Source organism: Cololabis saira, chromosome 14, assembly GCF_033807715.1.
Source record: "Cololabis saira isolate AMF1-May2022 chromosome 14, fColSai1.1, whole genome shotgun sequence".
Classification (NCBI taxonomy): Eukaryota; Metazoa; Chordata; class Actinopteri; order Beloniformes; family Belonidae; genus Cololabis; species Cololabis saira.
In genome coordinates, this window is record NC_084600.1 from 31,518,829 (window position 1) to 31,539,940 (window position 21,112).

The following is a 21,112-nucleotide window of genomic DNA, read 5'->3' on the forward strand; positions in this document are numbered from 1 at the left end:
ACGTTTTTTTTCCTGATTCTTTAAAAAAAAAAAAAAAAATGTTTTTCCAAATCAGAGGTGACTACCTTAAAAAGCTTTGAAGGAAAAAAAAAAAAAATCTGCATTTTACCGAATCATTGGACATAAATCCCCCACTACTTGGAAGTAAAACCGGCTCGTGTCGCAGCGCTCCGCCCGGGTCAGGAAGGTTTCAGCTATTTAAAAGTCTGGGGATCCTTTCCGAGACATCGCTCCAATCACATCCATCTCCTGCATTCTTTTACTATTTTAATTGAGACTATAAATAAAACTGGATTCTCAGATTTCTAGCTTTGAGCGCTTCCCACTGGCCCTGTTGTTTTGGGTTGCAATTTACTCCACTTCTGTTTGAGGCGTCAAGTTGTAAGAGTTCCTTCAGTTAATTTGTTGGAAAAATTAAATAAAAGATCGATTTAGGAGTTAAAGCGATCCCACAAGCCCCCTCCAGTTCGGTTTTCCCCATCTGAACCTGTGAACCCTTTAAAAAAAAAAAAAAAAAAGTGAATAAAAACAGAACCACTGGTTGAAATCACAGAAACTTTATTTTTTCTTCTTGAACCGAAGTGACAGCAAAACTGAGATGTTCACACAAAAACATGTTTCAGACTCGTTTATTGAAAGTCAAAGAAAAAGGGACGACCTCGAGTCCTGGGCTCAGGTGAGGCTTACCTTCCACACCTGAGACTGTCGTCGATAACTCAATCACTGCTTCTATGTACAGGCGGCAGCTGTGAGATTCAATCACCGTTAGACCAGACTTACAAAAAATACTTTAATTTATAAATTAAATCATTACAGCTTTGAGCCAACGGAACAATTCTTCACAGAACCAGAAGACCTGAAAACGGCCAGAATCCAAATACCAAAATGTATTCAAGTCATAAAAACACCTTCACCCCCGACGGGATGAAGACGAGCAGCGGCGCCGTCATGCTTTGTCCTCTGGCTGCACAGAGTCCGTTAAAACCTCCTGGGCCGCGCCCCCTTGGGCCTCCCCCTCCTGCGGAGGAAGCTCGGGCGACTCGCCGCCCGCTTCCTGTTTGATCAAAGCCGCCGCCGCCGCGGCAACGGCGCAGGCAGTGGGTTCCTCTTCCTCCTCTTCCTTCACGAAGGCGCCCAGCGGGTGTTCAGTCAGCAGCTTGCTGGGCGACGGCGTGACATCGAGATACGACGACGTCTGAGGACACGAGAGGAGACCAAGGTCAGACTGAGGAAGAGCCGCCATCAGCGTCGTCCATCGATTTAGGAGCAAAAATCATAGTTTTATTGACCCGATGGCGTAAATCCGATAAACTAATCGAAGCACCTGCTGGTGTTAACGCGTCACGTCGTCTGTCGCACCTTTGGGACCTCGTCCTGACTGAAATGAGCGCCAACATCGCAACAACTTATCAGGTTGTCGTCGTTAGCCGCCGCTGTTTGTAAAACACGCTCACCCAGTTTGATAACTCGCCTGAAAGGTTGCCATGGCAACGAAGATGTATGAAATATGACGTAGCAGCTAGTAGCGCTAAAATCACGTTCCTGTTCAGGCGTTTGAAAAACTAAAAACCATTTCTAGAAGCAGCAAAAACAGTCGTGTAGTAGGAAAGCAGCGAACGAGCGACGTGGTGGACAAACATCGATAATCGCTACGTCGGCACGGGTCTGGTGGACGCTGATCCAAACTTCCAACATCCGTTCACGTTTCCTTTAATGACAACTTTAAAGATGCAGATAACTTCAGGTGGTTGACGCCAGAGTCCGCTGGTGGGCGTGTCTTTGTAAAGGTCGTCTCAAGCAACTTGAAAACGCATTCGGCACATGTTCTCTAAACTAAGACTCAAATATCTCAAACTTAAAGGGGACCTATTATGAAAAACACATTTTTTCTTGCTTTAACATATATAAAGTGGTCTCCCCTCAGCCTGCCAATTCAGAGAAGGAGGAAAGCAACCAAATATTGCAGTGTCTGTACAGCCGCCCGGATGAGCCGTCCAGTGTGATGTGGATCTACGAGCCGTTCAGATTCTGCTCCCGTCGTTACGTAACCAAAATGTGATTTACAGAGGTTGGCCTCCGATCCGAACTAACTCCGCCGGCCGGAGCTTCCGCCATTTTTTTGTAGCGGTGTATCGCATCATTCAGGCAGCCAATCAGCACAGTACCTCATTATCATAGCCCCGCCCACTCAGAATCCCACATAGATAATGAGGTTAGAGAATGGGAAGATAAAGACATGGCTCAGAGGCTGAATTTCTAATTTATTTAGCAAAAAAATAATAATCAAAAACTTGTTTTTAAGACTTTCAAGGCCTGTTTAAAATAGACATTAAATGCCATAATAGGTCCCCTTTAAACTTTCCAGAACTCTCGCAACCTTAAGATGCCGCTGGTCACATGTTTGCCGCCAAGTTTTGTGGATCGTACGCTGCACCATCGGAAAGTTGTTTTTTTCCCTTCAGAAACCGTTTAAATGTTACTCACGTTCTTGTAATCCTCGAAGCAGGCCGGGTGGAAGTTCTGTGGAGAGAAAACACAATCGGTTAATTGTTTACTTCCTGCTGCGGCTGGAAACGGGGCGGCGGGGGCGGAGACTCCACCTTGTCGTCCACTTTGATGGCGTGCTTCAGGAACCAGTCCTCCTCCTCCTCCACCCAGTACGTCTCGAAGGGCTCCTGGCAGATCTCGCACAACTGCAGAGAAACAAAAGCGTCAGGTTCCTGAAGTCCGCCGTGCTTCGGTCCCGGCAGGGGGAGGGGCTCGCCCTCAGATATTGATCACTGATCAGTAACCGTCTAACCTCTCCCACTTGGTCCTTGGTGGCTTTAACGCTCTGGAACTCCTTCTCCTTGGCGGCGGCCTGGCTCTTCTGGACCTCCTCCTCGTTCTCCTTCTCGAAGAACTGACTCTTGGCCCGCTCCTCCAGGTCGGCGATCTCCTCGAACTCGATCCAGTCCTGTGGACAAAACCTGGTTTAGAGCAGCCAAATCACATTGTGTGCGTGCGTGCGTGCGTGCGTGCGTGCGTGCGTGCGTGCGTGCGTGTGTTCTTACCGTCAGGCCGTAGTACCAGCGCCGGTGTGTCACCTTCTTGCTCGCCACCTTGCCGGCGTGGTTCTGCCTGAAGTGCCAGTCCAGGTGGTCGGCGTACATGTCTGTCTGGGCGGCGGTGAAGCGCATGCTGCACAGGCAGCACTGGTTACCGGAGTAGAGCTTCGTCATCACCGACTCGTAGCGCCTGCGAGGGGGAGGACCCGGCTGAGAGTCTGGTTCACAAAAAAAAACTGGTCCCATGACGTGAACAGGGACTCACTGTTTCATGTGGTCGATGCTGAAGCTGGTGAGGTCCGGCAGATCGTCATCCTCCTCTTCCTCTTCCTCCTCTTCCTCCTCCACCGCCACCTCCTGCTCCTCCTTCTCCTCCTCCTCCTCCACAGCTGGAGCCGCTGGAGTCGTGGACGGAGACTCTGCAAAAGACATCGCGGTTATTTTAACCATCAAGGAAGACAGACATTTAAAGGTAGCGGGGCGGGGAGACGGGAGGTCGTGTGACTGACCGGTGCTGGAGGTCTGGGGGACTTCGGGCTGCGAGGGGTTGATGATGCCGGTGGAGATGAGTTTGGACAGCAGCTCGTTGACGTCAACCTGACCGAAGTGGTTCTCTGGAGGGACGACCTGAGGAGCTGCAGCCACAGTTAGATCACAGTTCATCGCTTGTTTGTAGAAAGCAAAAGAACCGAGAAACCACCAGATTAGGGCTGTTCGATTTTGCCCAAAAATAAAATCTAGATTTTTTTCTCTCAAAATCCGATTACGATTATTTTGTGAATTGACAAAAGGCAAAGAAATGATTTCAAATATGCTGTTTTTTTATTGAACATTTGTCCCATTGGGCTTTAAGTGCAAACTTTGCTCTTATTAAACAAAAAATTTATGAATAAAGTGCAAAACTCTGTAAAATAAGTTGAAAAAAAGTTTTAAAAAAATATAATGAAATATAAAGTTTTATCTCTGAAAAAAAAAAAAAAAAAAAAAAAAAAAAATCAGCAAATCAGCACTTGCAAACATACAGTAAGTTATATTTCCAATTAAATAAAACAAGACATTTTCTAATTAAACTAAACTGGGTCTTTGCATGCTAAATAATAATGCAACCCATGAAGGAGGTAGAGGTGTGTAATGTCAGTCATTACATTTGCTATTCACATTTGCAAGTTTTTTGCAAAGAACACGAGCCGGTCTACGGCATCTGGCTTGAGGGATGCCCGGTGGCATGTTACAACGCCCCCTCCTACACTAAAGAGCCTCTCCGATGGGGCACTTGTCGCAGGTATTGAGAGGTATTTCCATCAATCATTAATATGGTATCAATCATTAATATGTGTGCAGACAAGGTAAAAAAATAAATAAATAAAAAAAATCGATTTTACGAGTTTCACGTTTTAACATGGTTCTAATTACATAATCGCGATTACGATTTAAAATCGATTAATCGAACAGCCCTACACCAGATTTTGTGTTTTCCTTTCAAACTTTCAAGTTAAAAGATTTGAATTTTCTTGAGTCTGTAAATCCAGGATATCAGAATTTGAGATTTGTTCCACATACTGATTTTAGTCTTTTAAAATGCATCAGCTAAATGCGTTAACTTACTCTGCTGTCCGAAAGGCACTTGGTTATGAGGCAGGAACGGCTGGTTCACGGCTCCCAGCAGGTTCACCTGAGGGAGAGATTTAAAAACAAATCAGATCCAAATCTATTTTTTAATTCATAAGTGAAGAAAACCAAACTGGGGGGTTTCAGACGTCCCACCTGCGGCTGCATCCCGATGGCGGGGGCCGCGGGGTTGTAGAAGGGGCCGGGGGCCGGCTGGCTGAACGGCGCGGGCTGCATGTTGAAGTTTCCTGCCGGCTGCAGGTTGGGCTGAGCGGGGAACGGCATCGGGGCCCCCGGGAACTGGGGGTTCATCGGCTCCTGGAAGCGCTGGGGGGCCATGCCAAAGTTCTGCTGGGGGCCCATGGGGGTTTCATAGACGGGCGGGGCCATCGGCCTCATTGGGGGCTGCATGTTGTGCTGGGGACCGAATCTGGGGGGCCCCTGCTGGCCAGGGTACTCGAAGCGCGGGGGCCCGCCCACGGTAGGCAGGTCGTACCTCGGACCGGGCTGGCTGGGGCCCTCAAAGCGACCCGGGCCTTCAAACCTCACGGGGCCCATCTGGTTGGCGGGGCCATCGAAGCGCAGGGGCCGCTGCTGCTGGAAGCCCATCGCTCCAGGTCCAGGACCTGGACCAGGACCTGGAGTGGGACCTGGACCCATGTTGTTGAAGTGACATGGAGCCTCAAAGCGCTGCATCGGGCCCTCCAAGGGCCCCGGCCCCCTCCCCTGATTCTCATACCTTACAGGGGGCTGCTGGCCAACAGGACCAACAAACCTCACTGGACCCTGCGGGGGCCCATCGAACCGTCCCAAGGAATCCCCCCCTCTGATTGGCCCATGAACCATGTGGGGGCCCTCACACTGCCCAGGACTCTCACTGTGGAGCGACGGCCCCCCAGCGTCAAACCGTACCGGGGCTGGGAGGTGGGGGCCGTCAAACTGGGGCTCATCGTAGTGCCCGGGCCCCCCTGCTTCATACCAGCCGGGGGGTTGAGGTCTGGGGGGGCCCATGAACCGCGAGGGAGCGTGTCCGCCGTCGTGAGGAGGCGTGTGTCCGGGAGAGTCCCCGTGTCGGACGGCAGACAGCGGCCCCGCGCGGGCCGGGGCTTTGATGACGGGTTTGGGGGGAGGGAGAGGGTGCGGGGCCTCCAGGGCCAGGGGCCCGTCATCTGAGTGTTCGCTGTTAGGGCTCTCGAAGCGGGGGATGGGGCTCATGTCCCCAGAGTCTTTCTGATGGAGAGGAGACAGACGCTCACGCTCAAACCGGGGGGGCGGGGCCTCCAGACCGGCAGGACTGGGGCAGTTCCTGAGGACCACGGTGCCGGGCAGAGGGGGCCCGTCCGGCCTCCGCGGGTCTGCGGGGTATCGCCGCGGGGCGTCGTAGCCACTTTTCTGTTCCTCGCGGTCTTCGTACGGCTGCCGCTCCGTCAGCGGAGAAGTCCACTCACGTTCACCTGGAAACGATAACAGACGTTCCCATTAAGGATGCAACTAACGATTATATTAATAAATCGATTAATTTTTTCGATTAATCGGATAAAAAAAAAAAAAAAGCATTAAATTCCAGCCATTCATTCGAAAACAGAACTGACAAATTCACAGTTCAGATAATCTTCAGAAAGTTCACAAACAGGTTGCTCCTTGAACATCTCTACAACTAAATGGACTAACACAGAAAACATACACATGTATGCTTTACATCTGCCAAATATATAAAAATAAAGTGCACAAAAGAGGTATACTTTGTTTAAAAAGGGACCTGAGCTGTCAGAACAATAAATAAATTATAAAAAATAAAGAAAAATACAAAATCAGAAACAGGATTTGTTTGAACATTACAATTTGTTCTCTCACTGCCTTCACCCAAAAAACTGAGGATCTTACCAAGAAGTTTTCTTATTTCTAACCTAAAAATACCATTACACCTGATAACACACATAACTTAAGGTTAGGTGTTTTTCCCACGTGTTTCAATTTAACTCATTTGTGTCAAGCTAATTTTAAGTTCTAGTTAAGTTTTAAGTTTGAGTTTTGGCAGTGTTCAAAAAAAAATTATGAGACCAGCTGTATTGGAGCACATTTTCTTTTAATTAAAACTGTAGCGGATGTTTAGAGGGGGAACATATAGGAGAACGGACCACAAGAATATAGCGTGGATTCAAATTAAATGTCTCCCATCTGGGCCATTGCAGACTGCCTGAGCATGGCATGTTACAAAAGCCAAACAAATCCGCTGCCTCTTTCTTCTTCCTTTAAGTGCGCGGCGTCAGCGCGCTGTGCCGCATTAAATCTAGTCCGGGCGAAATACCTACTTTGAGCTGGCAAAGCACAAGCTCCTCAACTTCCGCTCCGCGACTTAGTGAGTGAAGTAATAATCGCGCGACACAACGAATCGATAATGGAATTCGTTGCCAACGCTTTTAATAATCGAATTTTATCGATTCGTTGTTGCAGCCCTAGTTCCCATGATGCATCACTTCCTGCACTCTGCAAATCAAGATGTCAACAGTCTTGTTTTTTTATTGGTGTGTGTGTGTGTGTGTGTGTGTGTGTGTGTGTGTGTGTGTGTGTGTGTGTGTGTGTGTGTGTGTGTTCTGGACTTACTGGACTCTCTGGGGTCGGCTCGCCTCCTGAATCGGAGGCCGGGCAGAGACTTGAGGGCGGGGAACTCTTTGCCGTGGTTGTAGTCTTCGATCATGGGGGTGACGTGAGGCCGCAGCTCCTCCCGCTCTTTACTCCTCATTTCACCTGGAAGTCAAACCTCAGGTCAGCGCTCCAAACACGGTTAAAGAGCCGCACATCTGGTTCTGACCGGGCTCAGCTCACCTTGTCTGTCCCGCGGCAGTCGGCCGTAATTATGGCCGTCGTTACGGACTCTTCCTGCGTTCTCGCCACCCTCCTCCACCAGCTCCTCGCTGTCCCAGTCCTCCTCGGCAGCTCGGTGGTTGACCTGCGTCTTCCTCAGCTTGGACTTGTGCTCGTAGTAGGACAGCTCCGCGGCGTCCATGCTCTCGTGGGGGCGGGACTGGACCGAGCCGGGCGGGCTCAGCAACAACTGCTTCTTACTGCCGAAGCCCACGACGCCGTCCCAGCTCTCCGAGCGCTGCAGCTTCTCCTCCTGGTACTGGAAGAAGTGTTTGATCTGGTGGGCCATGTTCAGGAAGTCCTCCTGGGAGATCTCGCCGCTCTCCAGACGTTTGCTCGCCTGTAGAGACGAAGGGGAAGAACTGTTGGAAAAACAGAAGAGGAACAAAGATCTTGTCCCGCCGGACTGTGAGCAGAATTCATGAACGCACCCTCCTGAGTAGGTCCTTCTTGGAGGCGGAGTTGAGGACCTCGGGGATCTGCAGGTTGGCGTCCACGCTGAGGCGATGCTTCGGGGTTCGAGGGGTGGTGGGACGTGGCTGGGTGCCATACGATTTGTGCCTGGAAGCGTCGGCCTTCACGTGAGCCTCCTCTGACATCTTCAAGCTGAAAGAAGAAAGAGATGAGCTGCAGAGAAGCTGTAAAGGACAGCAGGTGACGTCGACAGGTAAACGTGTCACTGGGGGCTTTCAGGGAAAAATGGCTGAAAGATCAGAGGGGGGCGCTGCCAGAGTTTAAGTTTTATTAAAGAAAGAAAAACCACAAATCGTCACTAAAATAACCAGAAACTGACAAAAGTCCTCCCTCTGCTGTCTGGTATCGTGGTGTCCACCACACTGGACATGGACCAGACAGTAAAGGAGACGGTTGTCTGAGGACACCAGGAAGAACAGTCTAGACTAGAAGACCGTCTCCAAGCAGCTGGATGTTCCCATGACAACAGTTAGACATTTCATTCAGACATTGAACATCTGGAACCTGCAGTCTGAGAAGAAACCCTTCAGCTCATCAGGAGACGTTTGTCCACGAAGACCAGAACACCATTCTACAGGTGGACCGGTCCCACGTCTAAAGGTCGTGAAACAGAATACTGAAGACTGTCGGCGTTGTCCAGGACAGTTTCAGTACCGTATTTTCCACACTATAAGGCGCACATTCAATGAATGACGTATTTTAAAACTTTTTCCATATATAAAAGGCGCACGCATTATAAGGCGCTCTAAATATATGGTAAAATACCGTACTATAGTGGCTGGGGTTGAGTTACGTATCTACCTGATGGAGCTGCGCAACAGGAAATGCTACAAAATCATACAGAAAATGCAAAAAAAAAACAAAAAAAACAAACACTGTATGTCAAACTTTATTAACAAAATAATCTTGTTATCTTGAACGTCTGTGACGATTCCTGACGTTTTTAGCGCAATTACTTCGGCGACACCATCTACATTACCCACAATCCCCCTGACTACAGTAACAGAAATTACCGTAATGATCATATATAAGGCGCACTGCCGGTTTTTGAGAAAATTAAAGGCTTTTAGGTGCGCCTTATAGTGCGGAAAATATGGTACTTTGATTCAACAGTAGGGCTGGGCGATATGGACCAAAAGTCATATCTCGATATTTTCTAGCTGAATGGCGATACTCGATATATATCTCGATATTTTTTCTGTGCCATAATTGGGGTTTCCCCCAAAGCATTATAGCATAGCATCTCTGTTAGCTTCATTTTTTTCTGAGGCAAACCCTTAAAAAAAACAGTCAGTTTTAATACAAAGCCTCGTGCCAAATGTCACACAGGTTCCTTTATTAACAGAGGTCTGCACAATATCAAAATGTATAAAACAAATGAAATAAAAATAAACTGCCTGCATATATAGAATAAAAATGCTTCTTGAATAAAATAAAACAAATATCCCTTTCCTGCATAACAATTAAATTAAAATACACTGTGCAATTAATACAATGTAGACAGTAACAGGCAGACTTTTCCACTGAGGTTGACAGTGCAAATAACAAAACATTTGTGCAAATCTCAAATAAAACATTCAAGTCAATTTGTCACAAAATAAGCTATATCAAAATAAAAAAATAAATAAAAAAAAAGTTTTTTTTTTTTTTTTTTTTTTTTTTTAAATCGATATAAACGATATTGTCTCGTACCATATCGCGTTTGAAAATATATCGATATATATTAAAATCTCGATATATCGCCCAGCCCTATTCAACAGTGAATTATTCTTTATAACTTAGTCAGTTTCAGGTTATTTCAGAGATCATTTTAGGTTTTTTGTAATAGAAACATTCATTAAAAACAGATGTGAATTAATTAGTTTGTATTGACAGTTTAGGAGTGTCGAGTGTGAACGCAGCGGTTTAGATGTTTTCCTACTCACTGTTTGTTCTCCTCCCAGCCGCTCCTCCAGCGATGAGGCTCCTTGGGGTCCTTGACTCCGCCGTCGTGGCCGCGTGGGGGTTCTCTGAGCTCGGGGTGGCGCTCCTCCGCCGGCCTCTTGGTCCTCCTGTTCTCTGACTGGATCTTCTTGGGTCCGGGCCGGTCTTCTCGGCCGGGCTTGCCATGTTGGGGGTCGTTGGGGCGGACTCTCCGAGGCTTGCCTAGTTTGTGGGATGGTGACGGGGACAGGGAGGTGCTCCGGGCTCGGCTCTTGGGCGACCGCCGCTCCTTCCTCTTCGGGGAGGCGCCAGGAGAGCGCGATCGGGACCGTGAGCGGGTGCGTTTCCTAGCGTGCGTGCGGGCGTTGCCGCTGGACTTGAAGTCGGCCTTATCACCTGCCTCGTCGCGTTCATGTTTGGCCACGGAGCCGTTCAGCAGCTTCCCTTTGTTGGCCCTCGATGGCTCTGGACCCCGGCCGGCCTCGTCCCGCTCCTTCTTGTCGCTGAATCTCTTCTTCTCCTTCATCTCGTCATCTTTGTTCTCCCCGGTTTTGTCCTGAGTGCGTTTCCTCAGTCGGGGATCCTTCTTCGTGCTGTCAGAGGATTTCTGTCTCTCAGCCTCCACTGGTTTGTTTTTGCTCTGGACGTTTTTTGCCATTGGAGATGGAGACTTGGGCTTGAGCTTCTCGTCAGACACATTGTTCCTGGGGATCCTGCCTTTGTCCGGCCGGCCGGACTTCTCCGGTAGTTTCTTCTCGGGGGTGAACCCAGCGGGGTGGGGGCTGTCCTTCCTGACAGACAGCTGTTCTTTGGGTTGAGATGAAGCAGTTGGGGGGCCGGTCCGGTTTAGACGGGGGTCCCTGGTGGGCGCTTTGGGGTCGGGTGGAGGTTGACGGGGGATCCAGGGCCGAATCGCAGGAGGCGCTTGGGCGGCTTGTCTCTGTGCTGTGGTTGCCGTAGGCGCAGTTGAAACTGTGGTCGTCTGCGGCAACGCAAAGCCGCCAGCCTGCACACACAAACGATGGTTCCGTTTAACATTTTCTTTCTCCCCTTTTATAACTGATAACTTTATAAATCAAAAGACCACGCCCCTAATTACACATAAATGTGTTGCTTTATAAAAATGTTCAGATGATTCATATTTCACTCCAACACTAATGTTATCAACATGCGTCCCGACTAGGTGAGACGAAAACTGTTAATGTTCATTTTTGCTGTAAAGTTTAACCTGGAGGTTCAAATCTAGCTCGCTGTTGGATCCAATCCAATTTATTTGTATAGCACATTTTAAAAACAACAAGGTTAACAAAGTGCTGCACAATGAGTAAAATAAAACATGATAAAATAGTAAAAAACTAAAAACAGAGTAAAACAGATAAAAGCACGAAATAAAAACACACCAGACAGACAACAACCAGTGATTCATAAACATAAAAGACAGGACAGAGACCACACAACTCTCACGCTGGATTAAAAGCCAAAGAATAAAAATACGTTTTAAGACGAGATTTAAAAATTTTTACTGTGGGGGCCATTTTAATGCGGGGAGGAAGCTCGTTCCATAGTTTAGGGGCTATAACTGAAAAGGCTCGGTCGCCCCTGGTTTTTTGCCTTGTTTTCGGAACAACGAGACGCGACTGAGTAGAAGACCTCAAAGACCTAGAGGGAGTATAAACATGTAGGAGGTCTGAGATATATTTTGGTGCCAACCCATTTAGTGACTTAAAAACAAACAATAGTATTTTAAAATTAATTCTAAAAGACCATGAGGTTCTTCTACCGACCAGAACGGGCCACCAGGGTCTGGATTCTAGTGTTCAAACTCTAGTGCTGAGTAAAGCCTGAAGTAAAAGACAGCAGAGGAATTGCGGGAGTTCAGCTGTAAACAGATACCAGAACCTTCAGGAGGTAAGGGCTTCTGAACACGGGACATTTGACACTTTCTAAACCTACTAAAGAAACCAGAATCAATGTGACGAACAGCTGAAAACAGCAGCAGACAACTAGACTAACTGGGATAAAAACCAGTTCTGGACCTGCAGTCCAGCTCTGGTTCTGCTCCTACCAGCTGTGCTTTGGTCTGCTCCAGTTCCAGTTCAATCTTCTTCTGCTGGAGCTCCAGCAGCTGCTTCTGCTTGGCCAGCAGCTGCTGTCGGATCAGCTGCTCCTGCGTCAGGCTGGACTGGCTGATGCTCGGCGTTGACTGGGGGGCGGCTGCCGCTGGAGGAGGAGCAGGAGCAGGAGCAGGAGCAGGAGGGGGGTGGCTAGGAGCTGGCTGGGGGGAGGACGCCTCCTCAGACTGAAGATGAGGAAAGAAGATGCAAAAAACAAAACATCAAGTTAGCAGCTCCTCATTAACCGTGTGTGTAAAAACAAATGAGATCAGCTGATCGTAGGTGGTCCTAATAAAACTTCACATGAACAATGTTTTTCACCACCACAAAACAGACCCAAAAAGAAAGAAAATAAAATCCTGGTAGCAACGCAGCAGGTGGGATGTCAAACCCCCCAGTTTTGTTTTCTTCACTTGCTCAAGTACAACCATGTGCTGCTAATCATCACTGATGAGCTGATGATTCATTTTTCCTTTGGTGATCAATAAAAGTTCTGTTTTCTTTCATCCTGCAGATCTCTAGAAAAAGCCAGATGTTTTATCACTTTTTTGGTCTAGCAGCTTAAGCGAGGCAAAGAGATCAGTCACGATCTCAGAGAAGCAACTGGAACTCCACGCTAATCTGGAGACACAAACTACTTTAAGATCAAGGTTCCACAAAGAGGAAAATATTAAAGACAGTTCTTCCCTGGAGAAGATATTCCAGCAGACTTTCCATAAAGGTGAAAAACCAAAGAGCTCGGAGTTTACAGACCTCAGTGAGAGCGAGACTGAGCGAGGACAACGCAGAACCACGACTGAGGTTCACAGGACCAGCAGACTTGTGGAACAGTGTCGTCTAGACAGATGAGACCCAAGTGGAGGTCTTTGGTCTTCATGTCCAGGACCATGTTTGGAGAAAACCAGCAAACAGCTCAGACCCGCTGTCAAGCACGGTGGTGGAGGGATGATGGTCTGGACCTGGACACCCATCAGTCACTGAGTGGACCATTAACTCAACAGTTGTGAGGACATTTGTCTGACAGCTGAAGACTGGCTGAAACTGGGTCATGTGACAGGAAATGATCCCAAACACAGCAACAGCTCTACATCAGAATAAAGAATAGAAGAATCCAGGTTCTGAAGGACCTGGTGCTGAGACGCTGTGGTGGACCTTCAGAGAGCTGCTCCAGAACCACGAGACACTGATGAAGTCAGGAAATGTTTAACGATATCTGCTGAAAGTGGATCAACCGGCTGCTGAACCACAGAGGAACCTGATGTTGGATTCAGATTCTCTTTCTTTGAGCTGTACTGACGCGGTCAGTGACGGACAGACGGCTGGAGTTTGATCTCTGCTGGCTTTATTAACGTCTCAATGTTTGTCAGCCTCATACCACTAGGCATGCTCAGCAGGTGACGCTGGTTCTGAACTTTGGATCAAGTTAATACAAGCAGACAAAACAAAAATACATTTGTACACATTTGTCCTAAATGCCTTTCCATGACTACCCCACACACAATCATTTACATTCATATGGTTGCTGGGCAACGAGGAGTTTAATACTGAAACCGACTGTAGAGATTGTATCTTTACCAAATGCAAGAAACATCTGTGGGGACAGACTACTGAACCAACTAGGCCTGTGTTGAGAGGGAAGGAGAAGAGAAAAAAAAATAAATCGATTTCTCAATTCTAAATCGATTCTCATATTGATTCCTAAAAATCGATTCATATGTCTAAAGATCTTTTTTTTTCTTTTATTTATTTATGTATTTTTTTCCCCCATCATTACATTACAACTTTTGATTATTTTTTCGTTTATCCCCAAAAAAGGAATGTTTTGTTGGACACGAGAATAACTGGTGCCATGTTTTTGCCTTTAAATATGTTTAAAGGTATGAAAACATTTAAGTGTTAGGTTATAATTGCATAAATTGTCTATATTTCATTACTTTATATACTGTCTTGGGGTTACATTTGCAAAAAATGCTAAAAACCAAATGCTCAAAAATTAAAAACCAAAATAGACCGAAAATGGAACAAATAAAAACGGAATGTGGGAAAAAATAAAACCGATTTCATCCGTCTCCGTTTGCTGCCCTGGATCTGTTTGGTAATTCCTACCCACATGTTTCTGAAAGCAGTTCTATCAGCATTCTGGGAGCTGATTGGTCCTTACAGCATCATTAGCTGCCAATACTTGCTGTTTAATCTCAATATAATACTAGTAGTAATATTTTGCATAACTACAGTCATATAATTCATGCAACAGCTCAAAAAACAGTTTTAATAACACTAACCCAAATCAATATCTGAATCAGATCAAATCTTGATAATTGATTCTGAATCGATTCTTGACATTTGAATCGATCCCCAGCCCTAGAACCAACATTGATATGTAAACGAAGAGTTCTTAATTTTATGAATGAAATTAAATGAATTAAATACTTCAGGACATTTTCTTGTTTAACAACGACTCAACGCTGGCCACATGACTTCAGCTAGTTACGTTTCGTCATCTGTATTTTTAAAACATCAAGACAACTTGCAAAAAGATTGAACCCAGACTCTTGGTTGGGGTCTGGGGAGCCAGCCTGTGATCTGCAACACACCTGTTTCAGAAACCGGGGGTTGACGTGGATGCTGGCGTTGACGGTGGGCGGCAGCGGCTTGATGGGCCACGCCGGGTCCACGGAGTTGACCCGGACGTCCAACGCGTACAGCTTCTTGGGGGGGAACACTTCGTCCCACGTCGAGCGCAACTTGAACAGACTCTTTCTAGTGTTTTCTTCCACCTACAAACAAAGGACAGGACTTGGTCCACGGCCACCAACAAAAGAGCTGCAAACAAACTTTTTTTCTTTCTTTTTCCAACATGTTAGCTCTGACTTTTAACTTTAACGTCTTAAATCCCTCCGTGCCACACGTTTATTAACTGGACTACATCATGGCTGTAAGTAGGAGGAGCAGAGTGCAGGTGACTACAGAAGCAAGCAACACAAACAGGAGGGAGGTGAGCTAGGTGGGCGGCTAAGATTAGTGCTTAAGTTTTAAAAACAAAGCTCAAAGAGAACTGTACCTTTTCGAAGACACATATAAATGAAGTGATTAGGTTTTTAGCAAACACTGCAAGGTATTCTCCTCCAACATTCTTCACTATGGAATCCACTAAGTACAAAACTGGAAGCTTCTCGGTAGCTGGGGCCTGGAGCGATAGAGAACTCAACAAGTTTAGAAAACAACAGGGGTTAAACCAACATTTCAGAACAAATGCTCAAATTTACAGACTTTTAAAAACACCCACTGAGTGGGAAAAAAGTTTTTATATTAGGGGAAAAAATTGAAGGGAAATAAAAATTTAAAAAAAAAAGTCAGCCAGGCGTCTTCGTTCTGTTGTCAGAACTCTGAAGGTCTCAATGTGACGGATGGAAATCCAAAAACTGTTCAGTCTTTGAGGATCTCAGCAATCCTTTCCAACGTCCACCGTCCAGAGAAATTTCAGAAAAATAAAAATAATCCATCTTCAGGAACCGTTTTACCTCCAAAGAGGGTTTCTCCTGAGCCCTCTTTGTACTTTACCGGGTTCAACTCCATCCAGCGAGCTTCGCTTCAAAAGTTTCACCATTTAAAAATGTGTTTATCATTCAAATGTCAAAACAAACAAAAATTTGGACTTTTACACCCATGAATGAGTTTTGAACACTTTAAGATAATGAACCGCTGCTTTTAAACTGTTCAACCAGTCCGAGCGAGCTGAACGTGTCTGCACAAGTAAACCAGAGTCACACCAAGAAATTACACTGGGAAATAAAAAATGACAAAAAGCACATTTCACATGTTTTATTTTAACATTTTAACCAATCAATCACATTTCAGTCAAAATATTCAAGAGTGAATTCATGCAGAGGTGCGCTCGGGCGTCTCCAACATGCACACACTGAAAACTGGGTTTGGGGTAGGGAGCGAGGCTTGTCCCACCCTCGATCATCCGCCATTTTATTAACAACAAATCAGACTGACAACCATTTTTGACGTTGGTGTGGTCTGGCCTCAACCAGCTGAGACGCACAAACTGGTTGAGAATCCTCCTGGACGTAACGCGTCACTCAGATTTCTATAAAACGTCTTTGCTGGAACCACAAACAGCTACCCGAGTCCGTTTGGACCATTTAACGACTTAAAAAAAAAAAAAAGGCACAACGTTTCTCTCGCTTCTTTTCACTTAATCTACAAGATGTAATGGAACTAGACTGAATCGTTTCTGAACCGCTGCCACCGTTTCTCGTCTAACCAGAACGTCAAGCAAACACTGCAGGTGTTTCCATGGTGATGACAGTTGGGGGTTTCCATGGTGATTAATTCAACATTCTGGCTCAAGACTGAAAATACACTAAAAGTTTAAAATAAAAACTTGATTTTTTGTGGACAAGAATCGCTTCCTTTGTTCTGAACTTCCTTTGGAAGAAGAGCTCTAACTTTGTTTCCCTTTCTATAAAGAGGTAGTGGGTTTCATTTGGAGGATTCAATCTCCAAGTTTCATTTTACTGTAAAAAAAGATTTGATGAAAAATGCAAACTTAAACGTGAAAACCATTTATTTTTATAATTTCAGCACTCTAGACGGACTAATGTCAGACTCTTGATCATGACCAAATTTTTTTTTTAATGATACACACGACTGAAAAAAAACAATGCTAGTTTTAGTGTATGATCAGCATGTGTACAATGATCCCACCAATTAAATTAACTTATTTTTTATAGGCGTGTAACAACACCTGGGTTCAGCTAATCAGAAACAACACAAAAGGTCCAGTTGTTAAACAGCAGGTCTATGTCAGAAGCAACCTAAAATTAGATTTATTTTTTTTTTTTTACGGCTGTGATGTCACTGGACGAAGGTTTTCCCTTCGGAATACCAGATTTCAAATCAATATCACTGCTTATCCACAAAAGCCACATTTTATGTTCATTATCAGAACTAGCAAACATAATTACACTGGCAAACGCCCAAAGCTATCTAACATGTGACACCTCTTCCTCGTTCCTATTGGTGGACTCCAGCGTCTCACCCAACTGCATGTACCAGCATGCCTATTACACCTTTTTATGTCATATTCTGAACAAATAAATAGAAAAGGAAATAAAAAAGGGAACAAATTTCCCAGAACTTTGTTTCTAAAAAACTCATAAATACTGACATGTATACAAATCTTTATTTTATATTCAAAAGTATTTGTAAAAAAGTTAAAGGTAATTTTAGTCGTCTGGACTTCCAGGGTTGCTCTAGAGGTGTAAAAGAATAAAATAAATTTGGTATAAATGACCTAAATATGGTCACATAAATTCAGATGGCAGTCATTTACAATTGCTATTTTTGCAATACTTTATTGTAAGTAAACATATTTGGTTACAACTGCTTGTGTTTTTGTGGATTTAATTCAAAATAAACCGTTTAATCTTAAATTGCAACATTTCAAGATTGATTTTTGACTTATTTACTAAAGATTTGAGAAGATTAAATAGTTACAACACCGACACTTTAAAAACCCCATATTGTATATTTGTTTATACTGTTCATTTCTGTTTATACATTTTATCTGTCATCCTACGTCACTTTTTGTAAAGATTCATATCCGGCACTTTTTAATCCTCATATTGTACATTTCTGTTTATCCCTGTTATACATTTTACTTTATTCTATCTCTCAGTTTATCTCCATATATATTTGTTTGCTTTTATATTTTTATTCTTACTGTATTGCACCAATCACCACAACAAATTCCTTGTGTGTGTTGACAAACTTGGCAATAAACCCCCTTTCTGATTCTGATTAATCTGCATGTTATGTATGCGATTACAGCGAAACTGACAGTAAAGCTTTAAGAGTTTAAGTGTTTAAATTAAATGGCTGATTTCTCCACCACTTCTGGGCTTTTTGTGGACATTTTCAGTCACGTGTTACATTTCCTTCCTCCATTTCAGAAACCTGCCAACTTAAAAACGAGACTACACAACCTTGTTGACTAAAGACAGGTTTTATTTTAAAAAAAACGTCGCATTTGAGTCACTCAATTCAAACTCTGAGGCAAATGCTGACATGTATACAAATCTTTATTTTATATCCAAAACTATTTGTAAAAAAGTTAAAAGGTAATTTTAGTCGTCTGGACTTCCAGAGCTGCTCTAGATGTGTAAAAGAATAAAATACATTTGGTATAAATAATCTAAATATGGTCACATAAATTCAGATGACAGTCATTTAGAATTGCTATTTTTGCAATACTTTATTGTAAGTAAACATATTTGGTTAGAACTGCTTGTGTTTTTGTGGATGTAATCAAAATAAACCGTTTAATCTTAAATTGCAACATTTCAAGGTAGATTTTTGACTTATTTACTAAAGATTTTTGAGAAGATGAAATAGTTAATCTGCATGTTATGCATGCGAATACAGCGAAACTGACAGTAAAGCTTTAAGAGTTTAAGTGTTTAAATTAAATGTATATACTGACATCTGTATAAACAAAAACGATTCAAATGCACCTTAACCTTTTTTATATTTCTTATTGCTTTATATTTCTTATTGTTTGCACTACTGCTATTTGTCTTGCACTGGAGAGGTGATGCTGCTTCAAATCTCACAGTACCCAGGTACACTGACAAAGTATTCTGATTAAATGGCTGATTTCTCCACCACTTCCGGGCTTTTTGTGGACATTTTCAGTCACGTGTTACATTTCTACTGGTTTCCTTCCTCCATTTCAGAAACCTGTCAACTTAAAAACGAGACTATACAACCTTGTTGACGAAAGACGGGTTTTATTTTACAAAAACGTCGCGTTTGAGTCACACTCAATTCAAACTCTGAGGCAAATGGCTGCGTTTTAAACATGCCATTTGACCGTAAACAGACTGTTGAAGCCGAGACCACATCAAGTTAAATCTCCCCCTGCGACCCCGACCATAGTGTTGTTTTATGGTGAAGATATAAGCTACAACCCCCCCGTGTTTAATCATTTCCACACACATGAGCGGCAGCAGATCGAGCACATGGGAGCGCTCTGGCCGCCATGTTGAGCCCGCAGCTCCTACAAACTTCCACATGTACAAACTGAAATGTGAAGTATTCCATTATCATAAAAACCTTGCTTATTTGAGCTTCAATAATTGCGACGATATCCTTGGCGAACTGGATGTTCTCCTCGGCCAGGATGGTGAGCATGTTGATGTGCGGCTTGCTGTTGAACGTCAGGTCTTCCAGGGACGACTGGTACTCCCTCCGCGCGTCCTCCCGCGCCGCCGCCTCCATCTTCGAGGAACCGACTAGGCGAGCAGGGCTGACACCATGTCCGCCGCTCAGCGAGCAGTCCATGAAAACACTCACGGCCGACTGTTCGGCCCTCGTCGGGGGACAAACGACGCCGGTTTTTGGCGTCTTTCGTTCAATCTTTTCACCGGCGGATCTCCGGCTATTTTCGACGACGGCCAGAAAGAAAATGGCGACTGCGGCTACGGGGCGAAGACGTCACGTGACGTGTTTTAAATGGCCTGTTACGTTGGGCTTCTCCCATTGGCTGGTTTCGTGTAGGCTTTTTCAGGGTCGTTGATTTTGATTGGTTGGATGGAATAACAGCCACCCGAGGAGACCAATCAGCGTGAAGCGGTGGGATGTTCTGGTTACATAAGGAACGTAGATCATTGCTCAAAACGCTTGTCATGTTGTTGTAAACACGATAGTTGTACTTCTGTCAAAATAAAAATAAAACCCCGAAATAAGTAAATCATCCCACTAATGAAACTCAATGTGTAGAAACAGGAAATACATGTTTACATCCACTGTCGACACTTTGCATTGACACTTTATACTTTATATTTTTACTTATACCACTACAGTCACTCTGTTGTAGATTTTTTTGACATTCGTATATTTATATATATTTTTTGTACATAAGGAGACATGCCCTGTTCATTTTTATTCTACTTTATTTCTTGTTCTATTTGAGATTTTCAACGTCTTGCTGCTCAGTCAGTTGTCCTGCAATTGCCCCTCGGGTAAGAATAAAGTTTTCTGAATCTGAATCTGAATGTAACCGTGGACGTGTGACCTAGTCTAGTTTCCTACTTACTGTCAAAATTATCCAGAGGTTTTCCTGAAAAGTGCTTTTGTAGCCTTTTTTTCTTTCTACTGCACAGAATCATGTTGCAAACAGGTGGAAGAAACAAGCCCAGAAGCCCCATGTTCATGAAAGTTAGCCAGTTCAGCTTATTATTTATTTTGTACCTGCCATTGTTTGTTATGTTTATGTAATAATTGCTTGGGGGTCATGTTCTGGGTTTATGGAAAGCGCTTAGAGACAACTTCTGTTGTAATAGACACTATATAAATAAAATTGAATTGAATTTATCTGGTTTAACTTATACTAAGCTTCTATGTTAACTTATATCACATTAATTCTGATCAAATTAATTCAAAGATTCTCATTTATGAATCAAAGCTAGCGACCAAAGGGGCCGGGATATAGATAGATGTAGATAAGCACACCGGAGCGCCCTCAATAGTTATCTTATTAGTGAACTTTGAAGGGTCCTAGAATGGTCCAAAGTAAAGCTTACGTGATGGGAGTACTTCAGTCTGTTTTACTAAGCTTTACCTCTTAAACCCCTCCACACCAACTCTGGTCACAGTGGCCTTTTATTGTAGTTAACACAACACATATCTTAAAAATAAAAATCAATGCACTCTGTTGGGTGTTTATTAAAGCAGCACAATGTAACTTTTCCACCATAATATCATATTTCCAGAGTCATTGTGATGGTACATCAACTTCCAACAGGTTTAATGAACCTCTGTCATGGTCTGAGGGGTCTGTATCGCCTTCACTGGCACTATGTAACTTTGAGGTGGATGCTAGGAACCCTTCCACACTACTGGTAAAGCACTATCACTTTTGTCCAGAGGAGCCGCCAAACTCAACAAAAGCTGAAAGTTACATTGTGCTGCTTTAACAGCCCGGAAATTAAAACTCACGGAAGGCATGAAGCTACAGGGACAGCTAAGCTGTCTGAAAAACTTTTAGTCAAAAGACCACACCCATAATTA

General features: G+C 44.4%; 1 protein-coding gene across 1 annotated transcript; it reads right to left on the reverse strand.

The window, feature by feature from the left end:
- Window positions 1-541: 541 nt before the first annotated feature.
- Window positions 542-19,540, reverse strand: pcf11 (PCF11 cleavage and polyadenylation factor subunit). The gene is made up of 17 exons (XM_061740401.1): window positions 19,157-19,540; window positions 15,093-15,218; window positions 14,626-14,808; window positions 11,983-12,216; window positions 9,920-10,923; window positions 7,952-8,126; window positions 7,482-7,860; window positions 7,260-7,403; window positions 4,812-6,109; window positions 4,653-4,719; window positions 3,557-3,682; window positions 3,313-3,466; window positions 3,054-3,237; window positions 2,801-2,956; window positions 2,601-2,693; window positions 2,485-2,520; window positions 542-1,195 (listed from the first exon to the last, which is right to left on the reverse strand). Exons 1-17 carry the CDS (start codon window positions 19,382-19,384, stop codon window positions 947-949), a joined length of 4,836 nt encoding a protein of 1,611 aa, XP_061596385.1. The 5' UTR covers window positions 19,385-19,540; the 3' UTR covers window positions 542-946.
- Between the last annotated feature and the right edge of the window lie 1,572 nt (window positions 19,541-21,112).

What these genes read in the sequence shown, in the direction of transcription:
- pcf11 (XM_061740401.1), bottom strand. Translation starts at nt 19,384, where the DNA reads ATGGACTGCTCGCTGAGCGGCGGACATGGTGTCAGCCCTGCTCGCCTA. An exon ending in AGCAGACCAAAGCACAGCTG is followed by an intron (nt 10,924 to 11,982) that starts GTAGGAGCAGAA and finishes TTGTGTGTGCAG; the next exon opens with GCTGGCGGCTTTGCGTTGCC. An exon ending in AGCCGACCCCAGAGAGTCCA is followed by an intron (nt 6,110 to 7,259) that starts GTAAGTCCAGAA and finishes TATCGTTTCCAG; the next exon opens with GTGAACGTGAGTGGACTTCT.